Source organism: Drosophila elegans, unplaced genomic scaffold (assembly GCF_018152505.1).
Source record: "Drosophila elegans isolate 14027-0461.03 unplaced genomic scaffold, ASM1815250v1 contig_149, whole genome shotgun sequence".
Lineage (NCBI taxonomy): Eukaryota > Metazoa > Arthropoda > Insecta > Diptera > Drosophilidae > Drosophila > Drosophila elegans.
The window spans coordinates 16,253,986-16,277,809 of record NW_024545513.1 but is presented as its reverse complement, the minus strand read 5'-3'; the positions used below and the strand labels follow the sequence as shown (position 1 = coordinate 16,277,809).

Here is a 23,824-nt window from a genome sequence, read left to right as displayed (position 1 = left end):
TGAAATTACAATATTTTTTATGACTTTGTTTTCCTTATTAATGTCACTGCATATTAATATATATAGATGCATGCTGGCGGGCCCAGCTAAAAAACAGTAAGATCGTAAGACCAATACTTTGGTCACACTAGAAAGAATAAACTTTTTACGCTGGCGTAGCTGTTCGTCGATCTGAGTACTGAGATTGATCACTTTTTAAATCTCATAGTTATAGAAAATTTTGACTTCTAACGTTTCCTTTTATTATAAACGAAGTGTTTAAGCAGAAATTAAGAATTTTTTCAAAGGGTGTGCAAAAAGTGATGTCATTAACAGTGTGCATGAAAGTTTCCAAGCTGTGTTGGCAAATCCGCCAAAAATCGACATTTCGCCACCCCTAGTAATTCCGGCACACCAACAAAAAATCGACGTTTCGCCACCCCTCGCAATTTTTTTATGCCAAACATCGATGAAACCGATGTTTTGAAAACATCGATTACATTTCTCACCAATCGTAATCTGGGCACACCAACAAAAAATCGACGTCTCGCCACCGTTCGTAATTTGGGCACACTGCTTTGTTGTTGCTCGAGAAGGAAAGTCGCGCAGTGAATTATTTTCTGGTAATTTTCTCTACTGTACTCCTCCCGTCTCGGGGCCCCGTCTTAATATTCGCCACGTAAATTAACAAAAAAGAAAAAAGTGAATAACGTTTAAAGTACTTAAAACAAGAAAAGACTTCGATTTGTGTGCCGACTAAGAAAAACCCCAACGAAAAAACAATATACACACACAGAGACAGCACATGACATATACATACAGGGTTTCTAGCGTGACGTGAAGTGTATATAATAAAACGAACCGTACAAACGCAAAAACAGAAAAGCCAAATGATAGTGGAAAACACGCAGACATTGTGAAAATGCGCATAAATCATTTCACAGTTATTATAGTATAGTACCAAAAAGAGCTTTTTCGGAGTTTTTCTTTTCTTTTTTAAAGTTATACCTGTTTTTTTCTTGGTTCTGCACAAACATTTGCATACATTTCGCTACAGCGAGTGAGTAATAAGGAGAATACATACAACTACTCGCTGTTTTGTTTTTTTTTTTCTGTACATTTTTTTGAAGTTAGTGCAAAAAAATAGGAAAGAGCCGAAAAACATGTTGTAAAATTCCATTCAGCATTTCCCACCACTAGTAACAACAACAGCAAAGCCGTTAAATCGCTCTCTCTTCCACTCGTTGCTGTTGTTGTTACTTTATGTACTCATTTTTTTTCATGTGCTTGCGGCTTCGTCATTCGTATGTACATATGTGCGTGTATGCGTCGTGCCTACGTGAGAGAGCGTGCGTGTATGTATATACACACACGGCGCTTCTCCTTGCCTCTCCCTAGCCACGAACACACACACCGATTCATGCGCTTGGCTTACACTTTGTTTTTTCTTTTTTGTTTCCGTTACAGTTGCGTAGTACATAGCAAAATTCATCACCTAAATATCACTTACAAATGTACTAGTAACAACATTAAGTTGTAAAACATAAGAAAAACACAGCTGCGTGTGTGAGTATTTAATTCTCTTGTTTAACATTTTGTCTCAACTAAATTAAAGTAAGCAAGACAGAGTGGCTGGGTAAGTTTTTGTATTTTAAACAGCTTTTGGTGCATATAAACCACAAAAGAAAAAGCAAGGGCAGCTAAAAAATAACAACAAAGACTAAGACACAACACATGCATACAGTCGCGTCCAGCAGTAAATGACCGAAAATTCTAGAGTAGGGTCGCTTTACCTGAGTTTTTATTGCGTCCCATTTTTCGACTTCCTTAGTTCCGTTGCACTTTGACTACCTACATTAACGCATATCCTGTATACATACATAAGTATATGTTTCCTGTTTATTCCGGAGAAAAATTATTAATTCGGTTAAGTTATTTGTTATTTGTGTTAAGTTTTTAAACTATATTAATAAAATTAACAAATAATGAGATTAACATTTGTCATAAGAAAGTATATTGATATCTTGTTAAGACTATATCGGAAGAAATAAATAAGACTAGTTAATATTACAAAATTAAAGTATTAATCAGTATAACAGTTAACAATTTAAAATCTCGTCTTCCAGGTTTTTGAAACATTTTACTATAATATATTAAAAGGAATACTTTGGTTCAATGCATTTTAAATGATTGATGAAGAAAGTTTGTTCTCGTGATGACTTTATCTGAGTTAAAATAATTTTTTGTATAGATTATTTTTAATTGGTACTTTTTTCGGTGCTCGACTGTGGCGACCGCCTGACGTCGACGGCATTGCCAGCTGTTATCGTTGATGGCAACGTGTTTTTTGTTTTTTTCTCGTGTTTTGGGTTACATTTCGTTTGTCCCTGGATAAGATACGCCATATTTTGGTGTTCCCCTTGCATTGCAATTAAAATAATTACCATTTTTCGATTAGTGTTTATATATGTATGTAGCTTGATATGAATACGGCTGCTTAAAGTTAAAACGATCCTCATTAGCGACACGCGCCTTTTAGTTATTAAGCTCGCATTTTTTCATTGAAGAAAAATGACGAAGGATTTCAATGCAGGTAGGAGTAAGAGAAAGATGTTAGATAATCACTTCGGGTTGTCTCTTTTCTACGCTCAGCTGCCGTTTTTTTTTTGTTGTTGTTGTTTGTTTTTCAATATGCAGCTGACTGGAAGCGAAGGGAAGGGGCAGCTACATTTTCCTTCTCTCCGTCTCTGGATTTTTGCTTCTCTTTCGCCCTCTGTCTCTCATTCTCTCCTCTCAACGGGTCATTCCCCTTTTTGCTGTTGGCAATGATCGTTTGAAAAAATGTATTGGAATATTGGAATGGTGGTAGCATGCACCACCTTCTCCCTCTTCAGCAACCTATTTTGCATTCCACTAAGGTCATTCCCTGGTGCAAATTACGAGTTACATATTTCCCATGATCGTTGTACCCAGTTTACAAACCTTATTTGGTCGGCATCCAGTATCCTACAGTGTTCCCTCGGAAATCGATTTTAAATTACAATTTTGCAAATTCAGACGATGTACATCTTTGGAGCGTTTAAATATTGAGTAATTGTTTATAATACGAATTTTTAGACATACATACATTGTTATTTTTTCTACTTAAAACCAACGATTTCTCATATAATATCAAGTTACTATTGTAAACAAATTAAATTTGTTGGTATAATTAAGCCAAACTTATTAGATACATATTAATAGCAATTCTTCCCGTAATAACTATGCATAAAGTTTAAATGTATTCGACTTCAAGTGCTTACTGTACTTATAAAACTCGTTAAATGCTTTGAAATTCAAACTCATACACACTTGACCCCACGGGATACACTTGAAATAGCAACAACAAAATTCAAAACAATCCAACCAAGCGATCAGCTGGAATGTTCGATGGATCGTTTGCTTGCGTCTGGCAATGCTGTTTGTTTCGATACTCATTCATGCATGCGGGTGCATGACTCACTCTAACAGCTGAGAGACTGTTAAATAGAGAGATATATCATAAAATATATACATAAATGGAATTAGCTAAATATGTGGCCTTTTATCAGCTGTTTCGCACACACAAACAGTGTATAAATGTGCTGCTCTATTTACACAGCTGTGCTCCAAATTAGCCAACTACTGTTATTAAACTGTAAAGTTTTTCTGGCTATATGTTATTGTCTTTCTCTCTCTTTCCTTTCCCTCGTACACTGGAATTAAGGCATGTTAAATAGTGTCAACTCGTTTCAATCAATAAAAGGCTGATTGGTTTTGTTTATCATTAAAAACACTTGTTTTATATTCTCCTAAGAATCTTAATGTCAATATTTACGCGCATATGGGCATAATGGGCATATTTAAATACTTTTTTGCTTGTACAGAATAAATCACAATCAATAAACAAATATTTGATCACTATGATCACTATTTTTTTTTTCAAGTTCACTAATAATTAAAATAGATAGTTGGCATTCAATAAATAAAATAAAAAAGTATATTCTTGTCACACATATTTAAAATGGATTGACATTTTAATAAGGTCTATAATCATCCGTCACTGTTACTTCCTGTTACCCATGCAAAAATTCGAAATATTTTGGCATCGCCTAAAGAAAATTCTGTTCTTTTACGTTAAATGTCTCGAAAGAAATTTACCCACAAAAAATTACATCGCTATTTAATATTGTCAATTTTCCCTGAGAGTTTTGTTCGTGCTGGACTTTCTTTTTTTCGGGTTTTTGATATCTCAGTGATTTAGCTTTCACCCATCTGCATATGAAAGTCAACATGACTTTTGTTACTCTTTTTCGGTTAGGTTTTCTTTTAACATTTTGGGTCTCTTATTTCTTATTTCTAAGGCCGACTATTGGGTTGCCCTTTTGTTTCCCCCTCTTTTATGAACCTTTCCCGAATTCACAGCTAGTGACGCTTTTCGTTTCTCCATTTCCGCATTTTCTTTGCTTGCCATGGATTTTAGCGTTGGAAAGCGAGGTACACACGCTGTTTTATATATTTCGGTACATATTTTTCTTCCCTGGCTCTCTGTTCTCCTTTTTGTTTTTTTGGCAATCTGCTGTGTATTGTAAATGGGGAAAAATCAGCCCTCGAATTGGTGACCGTACAATCCCATTCCACCCCACTTTATCTCTGGTTTTTGTGTTTCTGAGCAACCCAAAGCGATTTAGGCCGCACCGCCCACTTATGCGCCTTATGCTGCTGCCCTCGTTTTCTGGCTCCTCTTTTATTCTCTTTTTCTCTCCTCGTTCTCTGTTTGCCAAAAGTTTTGATTCCTCTTTCGTTCCCATGAAAATGGGAAAAGTTTCTTGTTGTTTTTATTTTTTGGGTTGGAGGATCCCAAACTGGTATTATATATATTTGTATGTACACCATTCGCGGGATTCGTTTCCTTCTTCTGGAAATAATTACAAAATTGCATAGGAAATGTTTGAAAGTATTATTGGGGTTTGTACAGATATTGACACAGATATTCGTATATCAAGAAGATATATTTAGTTTTGATGGTCTCTGTTCTACTTCGTTCACAATTTAAGTTAAAAATTGCATATTTGTTTAATTCAAAGTTCAAGGCTTAGGCTATTCTTTGTTTAATTTACTTATATTCTTGAAAAGGATTTGAAGACATAATAATTAGATTCAATGCAAAGTTTTTGAATAGATTTAATGTACATATGTACATAATGTACAAACCGTCTTAGTATTTATTAATTTCACTGATGTAACAACTATAAATAAAAAAAAAACACTAAACTTCACTTGTACGGCAATGTACTTTATTTATTAGCTCGCGATTAGAGTGAACCAAACATCTTGACTGATTTCAAGTTTCTGTTAAATATTGGCAAAGAATATTCCTGCGGGCTGAGTTCTTGGTATTTTGAATTTTGGGCTGCGAGATATTTTCCACCCGGCATTTTTATAAGCGGGAGGTCAATTTGTATTTTCACCTGCCCCTGTCTGAAATCCGAGGAAAAAGGCAGCTGCAGGGAAATGGAATCTGTAATAGGTTATTTATTGTGCAGGTTATGTTTATGGGGATTAAGTGTAGATAGGGAAATTATTTTATGCAGGGTTTAAATTTGATTAAATAAAGTGAATTGCTTCATAGAGATTTTAATAAAATACAATTTTAGGTAGATCATATTTTATTACACCCTTTTAAATCAAATCTCTAAAGATGTGCTTTTAAATGTAATATTACGATAGAAAATTATATGTTTATTAATTATTTATTATTTTTATATAACCTTATATTTGATTATTTTATTAAAGCAAGATATAATGTTTTTGTTATAAACTCATAGTAACTTTTGCTCTGGATAATCATAGTTGTTTAAAGATTGCTGGATATTTTAAATATTCATGTAATAAAGGCAAGGTAATTTCAATTGTCACTTGGCATATTCTGGGAATATAATCAACTAAGACTTAGAAATATTAGTGTTAGGCGGTATTCTATGGAATTCCAGTCTGGGCAAAAAGTTGCAGCTTGCTTCCTAGTAATTAAGTTGCAGCTTGCCACGTTCCACCTTTCGCCGTTTTCCACCCACCCGGACCAAAAAAAGTTAGCACCTTGCCAGCATCCAGCTTCCGAGAACGCGGCACATCTGCCTGCCTGCCGAGATTTGGGATCTGGGAATCGGGGATCCGCGAGATGCAGCCGGCCACCCAAGAAAGTACGCCTGGCACACTTCCTCGCGGGATCAATCTATGGGATCTTAGGTAGCCCACGCGACTGGCACGCGCACCTTGCCTCCTTCGATTTTCTACCTGCCACCCACACACCGCCCACTCTCTGGATACCCCTCCTCCGATCCTTAAATAGCTCGATAGCCGAAAGGACCTCTTCAGTCGAGTTCTACTCGTGGCAAGTTCAACTTGTTTTCTGCGATCTTGTGATTCTTGTGTCTTACATTCAATTTGTTGAAGAAAGTTTTAACTTTGTGATCATCCCATTATGGATTTTAATTTTGATACTGTGACTCCCTGTTCGACTATGTCGTCCTACTATAACTTTAAGATGGCCAGGTATGTCGGGTATTATTCTGTCTTTCGATTGGTAGTCAAATTATTGTATAAATGCGCAGCTATTCACTAGTGTTTTGGCTTAGGAAATTTTGTTTGCTATGAGCTGGCAAGCCTGGCTAATTTGTTGCTAAGATAACGACTGTATGCAAAGTTTTAAGTGTTTTAAGTGTTTTAAGTTTTAATGTATCTTAAGTAGTCTACGAATACAAAGGTTAAGTCTTCCAGTCTATTTTTAAGCAAACAAAACTGATTTTTAAAAATTTTAATTTTGAAAAGGTATTTTAACAAAAAGTTAATGAAATAACTAACCTTTCTAGCTAAAAAATGTTTGACAACTTTAGTTTTAAATACTCAAACACACGTATAAACACAGCTCAATACGTAAATACGAATAAGGGAACTTCTTACTACTATTATTGGTTTTTCATTATATATTTCGTTTTCACCAAATCGCGTCGCACACAATTCACGTCTTTGTCGTGTTTTTTTTTTTTTTTGAATAAATGTATACCTCCCAACCTTTCCCCTCCCATAAATAAGGGATATTAAATTAATTAAAACTAAATCAAATCAATCAACTCCTAGTACCAACAACAACAACTCTATCATCTCTTCAACTACAATAACAACATCACCAGCGCGCCTACAACAACAGCAATAAGCACACATCAAGATACAAAACATAGGCACTAAGAGAAAGCACACAGTGTGTGTGCGAATGTAAAAAGATAAAAGGAAGAGAGCAACAATAAGTTCAACACAAGAAGAGCAATAAAAAAAGTTGAAGAGAACCAGCAGGAAAACAACAACAACAACAACAGCAGCAGGCCAGCTGAGAGCGCTGAGCGCCAAAAAGAGGAAGAGATCGCTCTCACCTCAACTCACCAAAATCACCTCATTATTCCCAAAACCTTCCCCTCAAAGCCCAAAACTTCAATCGAGGGTGTAACTTTTGTTGATTCGAAAAACACACACTCGCAACTCTCAGGATATGTACGGCAACAATAATCCGGGTAGTAACAATAATAACGGTGGTTATCCCCCATATGGCTACAACAACAAGTCGAGGTAAATTTTTAAACTTGAGTTCTTACGTCCCGTCAGCCATATTCGTTCCATATCCTTTATGTTTGATATTGATCCTCATTTGAATTTCAAATACAAACATTCAGTCGAACTTCTCTAAGTGCAAAAATTATTTAAACATTTCTTTGAGTGCCTAACAATTGTGTTGTAATCTAGTATTTGCAAACCAAAAAATGAAAAGATATTTAAAATTTATAAATAAGAGAATTTCGACTGTAGTCCCCTATATGCCATTCCTTTCCCCCTCCTTGTCACCTAATCCCCTCCCATACAACACAAAGAACATAGAGATGATACAGTGTTTATCTAATTTTTTTTGCTACCCAGATATCTCTTTGGCGAACGAACAAAAGACCACCCAATCTTTTTTTGAATAGTTTGTACGACGAAGAATTTCCAGTTGCTGGAAAACTATTTGCAGACAACAGTATTTTTTTTTCTTTATTAAGATTTAGACTTATTTGATTTATGAAAGTTGCATTTTTTTGATTGTTCAGAATCTCTTGTATTAGCAATACTTGGCACCTCTATGCATTGGTATGTGTGCAGGGAAAGATGTCGATTGCAAGTCAATAAAATCTTGAGATTGTTATCGATTTGCTGTCGATATCGTTGGCACAAAAATGTATCATGAAGTGGTTCTAACCCTTATGTACCCCTTATTCATTTCATATTGACACACACCCAAACACATTGTTGAGTTTTTAGTTCACTTGGTTCTTTGTTTTATTTTTGTGCTCTGATATTATCAGAGAGAAAAAGAAAAAACGAAAACAGCCACAGGAATGGATAACAATAACCGCAACAACAACAAGGAGGATTCATATAAGTATAATTAAATGTTACATATACTCGATGGTGCAATCAATAATACAGAAAAAACAAAAATCGATTTAATACAGAACTTATAAATATAAACGAGCACACTTACACCTAGATAGTGAACCAGTGCAGCAAAAAACAGTCAATCGTTTTGGGAAAAGCCCATATAAGTACAGCCCACCCCTATAAAGCTCCACTCCTAATTGTAATTTATTTTTTTTTCCTTAGAAGATGTTAATTTTTTCATAACAAAACCCTAAAAAATGTTAATTTTTTCATTACCAAGGAAAACCCCCTACCATATATCGTTCGCTATAGTTACATACGTTTGCGTTATAACATTTTCATAGCATACATCCATGCGTTCGCACCAACTCCTACACTTGCATTAATTTCACCTAAAATCAGATGGTCGTCGTCTGCGTGTTTTCGTAACCTGGCGAGATGCTTTATTTTTGTCCTATATTTACAGTTGTATGTGATAAGCGTTAAGCAATATGCAAAAATGTTGACCGAGCAACGTGAAACAACGTAAAGTAACGCAATCTTCCATATTTATATATAAATATATATATATATATATATATACATAAACCATTTATAAAATCGAGCTGCATTTACGAAAAGCAAAATCGCCATGTCAGGCCCACGAAAAACGTTTTGATTCCGCTGGGAATCGGAACTCTATATATCTATCATATATTAACACGCGTAGACCAAGGCAGATACATGTATCTGTATCTGTGCAATTCGTTTGTGGCAAAAGGATTATAGAAACGGCCTTAAAACGTTCTCATCGTGCGGATTGTGTAACCTAAACAGTCTCACAATGTACCGGTAAATGTACTTGAATCTCTTCTCTCTTTATATTTTTCTTTTGCCTCTGTTTCAAATTTAGTGCTTGGCGTAACCGTATTAAAAAAATATTTACTTTCTTGCCTTAATTGCCTTTTGGTTGATTTTTTTTCTGTAAGTTTTAATTTTCTCGCCTCGCATTGTCCATATATCTTCCATCGCCAGAACTTCAGTAGAACATAAGCTTTAAGTTTTGCATAAGAAATGAAAAATTGACTGTTTTTTGCTGCCAAAAAAACCAGGGTCAAATAGTGGTCTGATTTTTATAATGATCATCCCTGGGCATAAAATAAATAGAGAAAAGGCAGCAGCAGCGTCATTCGTGACATTTTTATGAGCTGCTTCTTTTTTTCTGTATTTTTTTTTTATTTGGGGTCGTATAATTTATGGCAAATTATTCAGAAGTCGATGAAATGTAAACAGAGCCAGCACACACAACCCCCCTCCAAATTTAGTGCATCACGTGCTGTGTGGAAATTGTGTCAGGACCTTGACATGCAGTAGCCTTAAGTTATATACGTACGTATGGTGGTCCCTTTCCGACGCATGAGTTGGAAGATTTTACGGTTTATAACTAGCCTTAAGCACCGGTTGTTGTTGTGGTTATTGCGTCGCCATCTCACTTTCACCCCCACATATTCCAATGCATAGAGCCGAAAGATTGCCCTTTTCCCCACTCTCTATCTTTCTCTGCAAAAACCTGTGCTGGCCATCTCTCTCCCTCTGGGGAGAGTAGCAGCAAAAATGTATAAACGCCAAAAGGCAAAATGCAAATGCAATATTTGCTCAAGGTCATCTAAAGCCCAGCGACTACAAAAATCCTACTACATCATCAAATCGCAAGCAGAGCAGCAGCATCGCATCAATCAACAATGTCAACAATCAACACCAGCGCAAAGTGACCTTGCCAATGCATATTTGAGATTTTAAAGTGACACAAATTTTTTGCATATTTTTTTACTGTGCAAAATGAAAACAAAAGCGAAGACCAGTAAAAGAACTGCCACTGTGACCTCGCCAACGAATAATTGAGATTTTAAAATCTCACCTTTTTTTTGCATATTTTTTTAAAGTGCAAAACGAAACACGAAATTAGTGTGACCTTACCAAAGAACTTTTGAGATTCTGAAGTCTGACTTTTTTTTAACATATGTGCAAAATACAAACGAAATCATAAACTCCTTCCCACATTTTTACACACTCCGAAACACCAAATCATAAACAAGTACCAAAACTCCCTTCCAGCAAAATTATGTAACGCCCATCATCGACGTTGTACCACAGCTGAATTTAATCGTGTGTAGACATTTTTTTTCCACAGCCCAGAAAGAAGCAGCCACCGATATCATCGAAAAGCGAAAGACACTCACTGACTCTTTAGATAGTATGTAGTTTTAATTTGCACGGGGGGGCAAACGCGCCTGCTTCGCCCCCCAGCGGCTCCTCCTCAACGAAACGAAATGTTTTTGAATCGAGGACGCCTTCAACGCCCTGTAAGTAACAAGACTCTAAGACTACTATAGTCAAAAGAAAAACAAAATGTAATAACATAAACAAATAATGGGGAGTACTATAAAAATCAATATAAGCCCTAATTTAGACATTAATACGAAGTACATTAGTACGAAGAACGATCTGCAACCAAAATTCGACGTGGGAAAATGAATGCGCTGTCCGAAATTATCCAAAATCCATATTTCTTATTTTTTGTTTATGTGAAAAGTGCTAAAAGTGATTATTTTTTTGATTTTTTTGAAGTGAAAATGTGTTCTAACAAAAAAAAAAAAAGAGTCCGATATTGGAGTCCACAATAATGGGTTAATATCATAATCCCATGATTATTTTTTTTCTTTTTTTTCGGTGAATCGAAAGTTTAACAAAAAAAAATATATCATGCTTTTCTAAAGTTCCAATATTTAAAGTGAATTGTATTCACTTTAAAGGCATAGGGGCTTTGCAGTATTCCAGGGAATATAACTGAGGGATCTTTTAGATGGTCAGCCAAGTTATATTCCCCAAGAAACTGCAAAACCTTTAAAATCACATTTTCAAGTTTTTCTCGTTTAGAATCAATGGTTCTAATGATTTACTCTTTTAAATTTATAAGCATAATGAAAATTCGGCAGCGAAACAGTTTACTGTTTTATGCCGCAAGATTTTCAAAGCAAGTTTAGTCGTAAGCATAAGTTAGTAATAAGAAAAGAATCCTCAAATCATCCAACGCCAAAACATTTCTTAATCATTTTTAAGATAATTACAAAATCGTTATAATAATATATAGTAAATTACGCTTTATACATTTAATTTTGTTATTTTTAAATCGTATTTTTTTTAACTAAAACCAACAACATTAACATTTCCCTGAGTGCTAATCGATATTATCTTTTTCCCAAACAAATGGATCATCCTATAGCGGTGGGCGTGGATTTGGCATGTCCCATTCTCTACCATCCGGAATGGTTAGTATTCATCACTTTTTACACTCATCTATACGCCTGAAATTTATAATTATTGTTAGCGAAAAATTTCCATTTTCAATTGCATGAGCAATCAAACGAAGAACAAAGAAAAAGATCAAATTTTAAATCAAATTGAAGGCAATGCATTTAATATTGACTGACTTTTGTATTTTGTTTTGTTCGGTTTCGTTTTTTTATAATCATAACAATAATAATATAAATTTTATGCCCTTTTCTATTAATAGTTGTATGTTATTGAGTTTGTCTCATGAACGCTCTGGGGACACACGCTTTTGAAAAACAGACAAATACTAAAAACTTAACCAAATTATTTTTTGGATGCTGAACAATTTCATTTTGGTTTATAATAACAATAAAAACCAACAACTTAAAGTTTGCAATTTAAACAACAAAACCTAAACAAACAGATACAAAAAAACATAAACCAAACAATAACCAACCAGCAACAACAACACAAATAACTCTTAAAAAATACAAAACCCTTAAATAGAAATATCTAAAAAAATTAAACACTGAAATACACATGCAAAAATACTGAACACACCTGCATGAGCCATAAAAGCAAAGACAATTTTTAATAGAAAACCTTCAGGTATCACCCTGCCACCTTCTTCCTCCCATTTCCGCATCATTTCCGTTTCCGCATCTGCTTTATGGCGTTTTCCACTCTTGGCAAAAAAAATGAATACACTTGAAAAAAACAACTGAAATGAAAACATTTCTACATCTTCATTCAAATTTAATAAAGTTGAAAAGTGTTGCATAAAAATAAGGCCACTTTGAAAGAAATCTATCCGACTTTTATTAGTTGAAAAAAAGTCTTTGTTTCTTTAAAATTTATATGATTTTCTTTAAACTCATATTGTCCATATAACATTACCTCGCACTGTATTTCCCCTTTTCAATGACACCGAGACCATCACAAAACACACCCTCAAATAAAAACTAAAAAACACCAACACAAAACACTAAAGAAGCTTAAGAAACCTAAAGAAGGGAAGCAACACTTTATGCATTTCTTGAAATTCCATGTTTTTTGTCGTTGGTTTTTGCAACCCTGTGAATGCCGTTTAGCTAACACAGATACAAATACTACGAATTCATACACGGAAGTACAGTAAAACGAGAGAATGCTTCGATTTAATGCTTAAATCAAAAATAAAATAAAATACAATACAAATCGCTGCACTTAAGTTTCAAGCACGCCTTAAAAAGTAAGACAAAAACAAATAATTAAGAAATAAACATTTTTCGGGAGATTTGCATTTGGAATATTGTTACAGTTAGTTTTGTCGTTTTAAACCACTTCGAACCTTCGCCACCTCTCATCCACTAACAAAAGTTGTGTGTTGTTGTTGCTGCCCAAAAGCAACGTTCGATATATATCTATATATCGATCTTTCGAGGTCGTCGATATCGATAGAAATGAAACAACCAAGCAGCAGCAGCCAAAACCTAACCAAACCATCCAATCAATCTACTAATAATCAACCCCAAGACAAGCGATATGAGGCCTTCTCACAACACTAGAATATCTTTGTATGGTTAATCTGATTACAGTCACGTTATGCGTTCTCGCCACAGGATACAGAATTTTCATTTCCAAGTTCCTCGTCGCGTCGCGGTTACAATGATTTCCCCGGCTGCGGCGGCATCGGAAATGGCGGAAGTGCCAACAATCTTGGCGGTGGCAACATGTGCCACCTGCCTCCGATGGCCAGCAACAATTCGCTAAACAACCTGTGCGGCCTGTCGCTGGGCAGCGGCGGTAGCGATGATCTCATGAACGATCCGCGGGCAAGCAACACCAACCTGATTGTCAACTATCTGCCCCAGGATATGACCGATCGCGAGCTGTACGCCCTATTCAGAGCCATCGGACCCATCAACACGTGCAGAATCATGAGAGACTATAAGGTAAGCATCTTTATTTAGTATCTGATGATTAAGTATTACCCCTTCTAGCCGATTACTGATCCCAAGATACGAATATAATTCAGTAGTCTTATCTTAACTCCTCCATATAGTCTTAATAATCGTGTATTTTGTTTCCTTCACAGACTGGCTACAGTTTTGGTTATGCTTTCGTGGACTTCACATCGGAAATGGACTCGCAGCGTGCGATTAAAGTTTTAAATGGCATCACTGTGCGCAACAAGCGGCTTAAGGTCGGTTCTTTAAAACACTTTATTTAACCAAAGAGCGATCACTAATCTATTCCTTATTTCCCGATAGGTTTCCTATGCTCGTCCCGGCGGTGAATCGATCAAGGACACCAATCTGTACGTGACCAATCTGCCGCGCACCATAACCGATGATCAGCTGGACACGATCTTTGGCAAGTACGGTTCCATTGTGCAGAAGAATATCTTGCGTGACAAGCTCACTGGTCGTCCACGGGGTGTGGCCTTTGTTCGGTAAGTCGTTGGTATAGTTTGTTATGTTTAAGATATGCTTTCATGAATGTGTGTTCATACATACAATCAAGGTTCTCCGAGTCGAATTTACTGCAACCTCAAGCCACTTTGCATCCTACCGTAGCAACTTAACATTAAAAAAAGCATTTACATTTTGGGAATAATAAATTATAAAAGAGTTTTAAAAGTCTTGTATAAAACATACAAAATTTCGACTCGCAGAACCATTCAAATTATTTCTCTTGGCAATATCTTATGTTCCCCCTGCGTATTATTTCGACACGCGGCTCATCATGTGTTTTTCTTTCTTTTCTCTCATTTTTACCATCGCTCATTTGCCATCTACGGTGTGTATTTTCGATCGATAAATCAAACTATATAGGTACAACAAGCGCGAGGAGGCCCAGGAGGCCATTTCGGCCCTGAACAACGTAATACCCGAGGGCGGATCTCAGCCGCTGTCCGTCCGGTTGGCCGAGGAGCATGGCAAGGCGAAGGCGGCACACTTTATGTCGCAGATGGGCGTGGCTGCGCCAAATGTCCCACCACCGCCGCCACCACCGCCGCCGCATATGGCCGCCGGATTCAACAGTATGGTGCACAGAGGTAGATCAATCAATAAAACACAGCAACGCTTCCAAAACTCGCATCCCTATTTCGATGCTAAAAAGTTTATCTAAAAAAACAGTAATCCAGAACCAGAACAGAAGATGATGCAACACACAAGCCACACAAAGATATATATTCAAGAGCTATCTGTTGGGTATATAGTCTATATACCCACCGCATATAGATATACTACCACCATCTTGAGTGTTATACATCTTAACCTTTTGATTCATTTTGTTTTTTTTGCTATTTGACAAAACAAAAACAACAAAACAGAAGCCTCAAAAACCAATCCAACCAACAAAAACAACAAACAAAATACTTACTAACAACAACAATATAAATGCATAATTAATTTTATTTTTTGATCTTACCTTGGTAATTCGTAAATGATTCAATTGTTGCAATTTAAAAAAGCAGTGCATATATATTATACTAATATATATGTAGTATATTTGGAAAGAAAAAAATTGAATTGTATTTTTTATTTTTTAGTGTAATTATTAAAATCCTACAAAAAAAAATACAAAAACTAATTATTTGAAAAATCCCAAAAAAAAAAAACGTAATTTAGATACTAACTAAAAAAACGGAAAAGTTATCCACGTTTTTGGTTTAGGTTATTACGAAAGCTTTTATTTTTTGTGCTCTAAACTAAAACAGATCACACACACACCAACTCACAACACCCACACACATGCAGGCGAAAGGTTAAAAAAAGTTCGCGAAAGTGCTGGTTATAAAACCAATTTTTTTACAATTTTTTTATAGTGTGTGTGTTCCAAAATGGAACAATTTTTTTCCGGATATAGATGGTTTAAAGAATAAAATCACGGCACAATGAGAAAACGTAAAGATGAATTTTTTTTTTGATAAAAATGATTACCGAAATGCACATAACAAGAAATATATATTAACAAAAAAGAGATAAACCAACCATGGACTGAATCGATACCTAACTAAAATAAAACAATGTAAAGCATAACTCAAAAGAAATATATACATATATCTGCAAAGGAAAACCCCATCTCAACAAAGAAGAGAATCGTCTGCAATTTTACTTTGGTTCCCGAAGTTTTTTTTTTTACATTTTTTTCCTGTTCACAAAAGACTGGTGTGTGACGACAACTGATGATGAATAATATTGCAACCAAGCAACAGAACTGAACTATAAAATAAAATTAACAAATTGCGATATAAAATATAAATTTAAGGGAGTAAAAATTACAAAAGCGTTGCCGAGCATTAACCTGTAACCCCTTTTAGCTCTCCACCCACCTCTTCAGCATCTTCAGATCGCATCAAAAATATCGAAATCAAATCATGCCACCTTTTTTTTTTGGTTATAATTTGTTCATCTCTACCAGCGACAACAACTACAATCCACAGCCAGAAAAATAACAAGAAAACATCGAAACAACCAAGAAAACGCCATTTTTTTCTTTTTTCTAATTCTCTATCAAGTTTTTACCCATATATCGACAAAAAAAAGGAAAATATGAAAAAGTACAAAAAAAAAAACCTATTTAGATATACTTATAATATACATATATATTTCACTATAACCTATTTTATAAAATAGCGTTAAATTTTAATAATTATTTAGTTTGTAGTGCGTTAAAAGCATTCAAAACAACAATCAAGCTATAAAACAAAACCCCGAAAGTGTGACCACAGAAACCGAATATAATAAAAAGGCGAAAAGCAAAACAAACATAAAAACAAAAACCAAAACCAAATTTTTTTTATTTTTTTTCAAGTTCAAGCTAATTTGAAAAAAAAAAATGTGTTGGAAAATACACATGGATGCTACATATTACAACGGGAAGTTTTTCTCCCACACGCTTTCCACAAATTTTTTTTGTTTTTCTTTTTTATTTTTGATCTTGCTAATCTGCCTTGTGAACGTGTGTGTGCGAGTGTGTGGGTGTTTTTTGGGAGCGAGAGAATGAAATGACGAGTGAGTGTTGGCAGGATATCACCATTCTCCATTTATCACGCATGCGTGCGAGCGAGTACGAACGAGAGCGCGAGTGCAGATTTCCCGTTACAGTTACAGTACCAAGGCACAAGAGACAGAGAGAGGCGGACGGCTGTGTGACAGACAGAGACACAGAGAGAGACACTGTGAAAATGATTAGAAAGAAGTGAAGGGCGCATGGTAAGTATGCGCGCACTCAACCGAAACGATAACGGGGTGCTGCCAAAAGTCGCACAACCAACCTCTAAACAAAACAGACCCCTCAGAATCCCCACTCATAAATCCCCATTGTTTTTTTTTCTCTTTTTTTTAATGTGAATTTTTTTTTATGGATCGACAAAACGGCGTTAAGAAGGCACAACCCCATGACCATGTTCTGATCTCTCTCTCTCTGAACCCATACACCCCTTTATCGGTTCCAGTGCAAAAACAAAAAAGTCCTATTTTTTTAAACTTTTTTTGCCAGTGTATATCATAATAACATTTCTTCAAGTGAAATCTGTGTGCTAAGCTATGTTCTTTTTTTGTTACTCATCTATGCCTAGTGATGATCGCCAACCAAAAAATAAAATGAAATACGCATAATTACATAAAATAACCAAATTTATTTTGTATATTTTTTTCCGTGCCCGTCAGTGTTTTCAGTGTGGATTTTTAAGGAATCAACTCTATCTTTATATAATTAGATGTACAATCATTTTTACCAAAGCCAAGCAACAAATGTGCAAAAACTTTATCCGAACTTCTTTGTAGATTTTGCTTTACCCATCATTTATTTTAATTGAAAACTAATTTTATATATTTTAATTGCTTTTTGTTGTTGTTGTTTTGGGTTTCAGAAATTATTTGATTTGCAATGTTTTGTTGAGTGAATATTTAGTTTCAAAGTAAAAAGTTTTAGTAAGCTTTAAATAGAGATTGTATTTTCATGAAATCTTATATAAAAACGCTGCCTAATTTTGAAAATTTGTAACTACAAAGAAGTCTGCCAAGATATATTTCAGTTCAAAACCTCTGTCATCTATCTGAATAATTTGTAATCATAGTTTAAAAAATTGTATCCCCAACCTTTACCAGAAAGTATGCAACGTTTTTGTGTTAAGCTCTTGAGAATGCGAATCAAAGCCATAACTGATATCCTTGCGATGCAAAAATCGTTAATAGCAAGAATATTTTCATACTTCGGACTTTTCCGCCGAAGGCAGTTTGGATTTACATATATGAATCATTTCTAGTTTGGTTTAATTTTTTTTTAAGCTTGAATTTAGTTACTGGATTTTTATTTTCAAGTTAAACAAGTAGCTTGTGTTTTCCATTGTATTTCGCATTTGTTGTTTCCATACCGTAGATATTCTACTCTAATCTACTCACAGCACTAACCCCGAACCGATCACTTTTCTTTGTTAAACCGAAGGAAAAGAGACCGACTAAACTCATTTTCATTGATTGTTGTTGACAAATAAATCAAAAAAGAAAAAAACAAAGGATCCAAATAATTGAATAATATTTATAAACAAAAAAACAATCTTTTTATTCCCCCATTTCATCCAAAATCAACCAATCCCACAAAAAAAAAAAAAAAAAAAAAAAAAAAAAAACTCAATCTGCGCCGCAACTAATCCAAGTTGTACAATTTTTTTTTTCGTTTCGTTCCTTTTTTCATTATAGACGGAGCTATGGAAAAATTACGCTCATTATTCGATGCTATATGCGATGCTATCTTTGGTCTCGATAGTAATTATTCCTTTTTATATACTTATATTTCTAATAAACTACTCCTAGTCGTAAAATATCATAGATTCTTGCTTTTCTATCGCAGGAAAGCAAATAACTAAATAGCTTTTTTATTTGTTGAGAGCCCTTAAGACAGATCTAGCCGAGAGATCAAAACCAGAGCTTTTAATCTATATAAGTAGAGTCAAGAAGAGAGCACACCCACACAGACACACAACACACGCACACTCATGCGCTCCCACATGATTGAGAATACAGAAAATAAATATTCAATTTCAGTTTTTAAATTTCTCATCTATCTCTCATCTATATAAAATATATATTTATAAAGAAAAAAAATACTTGAAAAAGAAGCCGAATTTTCTTTTTAAAGCGTGCCATGTTTTTCTTTTTTACTTTCTCTCATATCATCATCCAGCTACTAAACCATCTCTCTCTAAAAAGAATCGATTTAGATACAAAAAATAAGTTTTTGGACCTTGGGACTTGCTCTTATTCTCTTTTTATTTTTGAGCAGTGGTCATAGTCGTAGAGCGTTATTAAAAAAAGTTCCAATTAAAAATTGCCAAAAAAAAATTGTACTTCTAGATAAAAATCCGATTCGAACTCAAAATTGAATGACAAAAAATTATTGAATTCAAATTGCTTCTGCTGGCTTCCTGAGAGTTAAATTGCTAACCTGAATTTGCTTGCGCCTAACATTCACCCTTTATTACAAAAAACCAAGTTTTCCTAGAGCCCCCGTTTCGAAAGTTTTGTTTAGTGTTTTTGACTAGATTTTCGTTTAATCCAATCCATTCATGGTCTGCTTTGTCTGCTCTGCGAACTCGTATTACTTCATCAAAGTTCCCAAGTTCGTAAATGTTTCTTGCTAAATGAAATTAAACTAAACTAAAACCTGTTTAAATTAATATTCTAGATACTTAATATAAATTATATACCAACTTGTTTTGCTTGCTAATGTTCTTTGAACGCACTTTAATATTTGTATGTGAGTGTTTTATATATGCCCACAGATCAGTCACAACACAAACACACATAAATATACCATCACCAGATCAGCCATTAATTTGTTGAAATAACACCAATCACGTTCCCCATCCAATCCCAAAAGTTCCACCAAACTAAAATGGAAAAAGAAAACATGGCACGTTTAATAAAAGTTACGAAAACGATTTAATCGTGTGTTATATCAAGTGGGAAAACCCTTTGTAATCAAAAACAAATAAATATAATGCAATTCCAAAACTTCAGCTTGAATTAAAACTACAACCAAATCCCTAAAGTAAACCAAAAGTAACAAAGAAAAAAACCAAGAAAAACAAACAACAATAAACACTAACCCAACACCATCTAAAAAACAAGAGGGCAAAAAAAGAAATACTAAACCTAATTAATATCTCTCACCTAGGCTAGTTAAGTCAGGGCTCTAACAGCAGGGAAATTTATAGTTCAAAATAAGTTTTTTTCTCATTTTTTTATATAATTGCATGAAGACATTAAGCACTTGATATATTTTACTAATACATTTTCTTTTTCTAACCTTTTTTTACTCTCGCACCTTGATTTACTCTAGGCGATAATTTTGCCGATTTGCTTGACGGACTGTACCGCAGGAAGTACCATTATCCTTACTTATAATTGACACCGCAACAGCAGCAGCAACTACAACAACATCAGCAGCAGGCGTTGGGCTTCACTAGTAACACCAACAATAGTTTTGGAAATGGTAATGGTAACGAGAACAACATGCTACTCTATCACCAGCATTACCATCAACAACAACAACAACGCCTGGGCAATGTTGCTGCTCACAGTATAAGTCCGAATGGAAGCAATAATAACATAAACAACACAAACACCAATAGCATTAACTTAAATACCATACGCCAGAATGGAGTTGCTGCACTTCACTATCTTCAGGAGCAATTGCAATTGCAACAACCGCAAGAGCAACAATCACAACAACTGCAGTCATTGGCGATGTCACCGCCACCGCCGTTTCAACAACAATCGCGACAGCCACTCCTTAATGGCAGCAGTGGCAGTCTGGGCAATCAATTGCTTGCCATAGGCAATAGCTTCAACAATAATTCCAATCACTCCAATGGTTTAAGTGGGCATTTCAACGCCGGTAGCGCGTTTACCAACAACAACGGCGCAAGTAACAGCAAAAACTTTACCAACAACCCCTCTAGCAGTGGAAACTTTAACAACAACAACACCACAAGTAGTAGCAACTTTAACAACAACACCACAAGCAGTGGAAATTTCACAAACAATGCGGGTAGCAGCAGCAACTTTTGCAACAATCTTTCTGGCAGCAGCAATTACAACAACAGTAGCAGTAATTTCATCAACAATGCAGCTGGCAGCAGTAATTACAGCAAGAACTGCAGCAGCAACATGGTTGGGAACAGCAACAGCAACACCCATAGTTCCAACAACCACACCAATAATCACCACAGTTCGCCGCAACACGATTTCAGTTTTAATATGTCGACAACTGAGCAAGAACTGCATCAGCAAACACTTAAGTTGCAACAACTGCACCTTAGTAACAGCTTCAACAACACCACAGCAGCATCAACAACATCAGCGGCAGCAGCAACAACCACTTTAACAACGGCAACTGCATCAACCACGAACCCCACAAATGTCGGATTCTTATGGCGTACATAACCAGAGAGTTGAGAAGCGAATGATGAAGGCAATCTTCAATATAAAAATTATATATAAAAAACGTATATATATATAACTATGAATACCTTGTATTGATCATCGTAGTATCAGCATCCATCGAAACCATATACAAAAACCCAAATTTTTATGTTCTCAAACCCCAAGAATTAATTACCTATATTTTTTTTGTATGTTCCTCACTCTAACCCTTATGTTGTAGTTGGTTTTTTTGTGCTTTTTTTTGGGAGGAATCTTTTTTTTTCTTTTTGTAACTAGATATAAGGCAAAACACGTATATGTATACAAATCATAAATAATTATATATATATACATATAGGAGGCGATTTTTTTTTGCTTAAACTTAGAGAAAAAAACCTATGAGAAACACATTTTTTTGTCACATATTTATAACGTATAATCATAAAGAAATATAAACAACAAAATATATTATACAAAAACTCACACATTATATATCTATAACTATATAGCATACTTGTAGGCGTGAAGACATAAGCTCTGATTGTTTTTTTTTTCTGTGTCTAAAACTGATTTTTTTGGCGCGAACTATGCCGCAACAACGTACACGGGCATCGTGTATGTTTATAGCTGAAGTTAAAACAGATACAAATATGAATATATATTATTTTTTTTCATTATTTATAAAATCCAATTTTTTTGTCTATATTATACGTAACGAAATGGCTGGACATGCTCAAGTTTTCTGGCTGTTTATTGATACATTTAAAAAGAATACGAAACACTTAGCTAGAAATATGCTTGAGTAAGAAAAGGAGAAAGAGACCCAGACAAAATTACAATACAAACCCAATTTTTTTCATAGCTGTAATGAATAATGCGTTTTTTTTTAAATAAATATTAATACTTTTTTTTGAAATCCATTTTTTTTATTAGTTTATTTTACGAAAGAACTTGAGCATGTAGCAGCAAGGAAGACGAAACAAAACAAACATACAAAAACGAGTAAGAAAGAAACGTGATAAACAGCCCGACAAAACGAAAATCAGAGGAAACAGAATAGAAAAGTAAAAGAAAAAAATAGAAAGGAAATCGAAAGAAAAGAAAGGAAGCACGTAAAATCATAGGAGTGACTTGTCTTGGTTATCTATATTTTCCATATTTTAAAACAAAATTCTCATTCGTAACATTTTAACATTGTATTCTATTTTACGTTTTTATTTTTATATATTCATTTAACACGAATTTTGATATTCTGAATCGGCCAGTCACTTCCTCCTGCAGACAACATTTATTTTTTCGGTGTAGGTGCACAAAAATTAATGGAACAAGAAAACAATTATAAATTTAAAATATGCGAAGAACTATTTTGCTAAATTCTATCAATACTTTTATTAAACACTTATAAACAAAGAACATTGTAAAACATTTTAATTTGTTAAAAAAAAAACACATTTCTGAATTTCAATTTTATTTTATTATTTTATTACCATGTCTCTGGCTTAAAAAAACTTACAAGAAAATAAGAAACCCATTATTTAAGGCAACTAAATAAACATTTTCGACACAAACAACATTACCCCTGAGTTTTCTTTTTATTTATATCTACGATTATGACTTTGATAACACTGTTTATTAAAATTACGTTTTCCAGAGTTTGTGGGGCGTATTTAGTCATCGAATTAAGAATATTAAATAAAAATTAGCTCTAAGCGAAACTTGAGAGACAAGTTGAGAAGACACAGTAAACACTTACAGCTTGGTTGTGCTGAATACTTAATATAACGATTCAAAAACCAAAAAAAAAAAAACCGAATTACATGTGGAGTGCGCATTAGCGACCGAATAATTATACACGAAATCGAAAGCGATTATTAAATCAATATCTAAGCGACATTAATTCTAAAGCCCCTCCAATTGGGCTGGCGGCGACAAACTCACTTAAACGAATGGAAATAGTCTCAACCAATGTAGCCTTAGTGAGTAAGCGGATATACATAACGAATATCGGATTAATCGGAAGAGAAATCATACATATAGCACCTTAGCATGTGGTTGACCGTCTCGTGTATTTAGATTAAGCCAAGGCAAAATAAAAATAAATATTAATTTATTTTTTTTGGATATCGAAGCAATGGAATATTTTTTGTGGCTATTTTTTGAGCATGTGACAAAAGGCAAATCATAATCGTACTTGTTTTTTTTAGAAGATTTTTTCTCGTAATCCTTTAGACAATTTTTTTTTCTTTACTCATAAGCAGCCAAGCTAATTTTGTTGTAATACCGAGATTGAAATGGAGACGCAGCAACTGAATAGAGTTTTTTTTTTGGTATTTTTAATAACTAACGTTGTAGAACATGGTAACCTCACAGAAAACCTAATCGCAAATACATTTAAAATGTTGTTCAATAAAAACTTAAAGCACGAAAAGTGTTAAGTAACAGTAAAATACATTATACATTTTTTTATATTGAAGTAAATGTGTTAAGAAGGTAGAAATCTTTTTATAAAGAAAAACCAAAGTACCACAAATATGCATACAATTTTTTTTCTAGCATAAGATGAAGCGTTTTTTATATAAACATATACAAGAAAAACACAAAAAAAAAACATACAAACGACTTGAAAAAAA

The 23,824-nt window shown here is 34.4% G+C and overlaps 1 protein-coding gene across 1 annotated transcript; it reads left to right on the top strand.

Annotated features, from left to right (window-relative positions):
• Positions 1-496: 496 nt before the first annotated feature.
• LOC108137634 (uncharacterized protein MAL13P1.336) lies at positions 497-22,765 on the top strand. Its single transcript, XM_017259428.2, is given in 9 exon segments — positions 497-602; positions 7,135-7,617; positions 11,726-11,771; positions 13,377-13,709; positions 13,853-13,960; positions 14,028-14,209; positions 14,592-14,815; positions 18,468-18,533; positions 20,110-22,765. Coding segments are annotated over 8 exon segments (2,142 nt in total). The 5' UTR covers positions 497-602; positions 7,135-7,540; the 3' UTR covers positions 21,216-22,765.
• Positions 22,766-23,824: the final 1,059 nt, after the last annotated feature.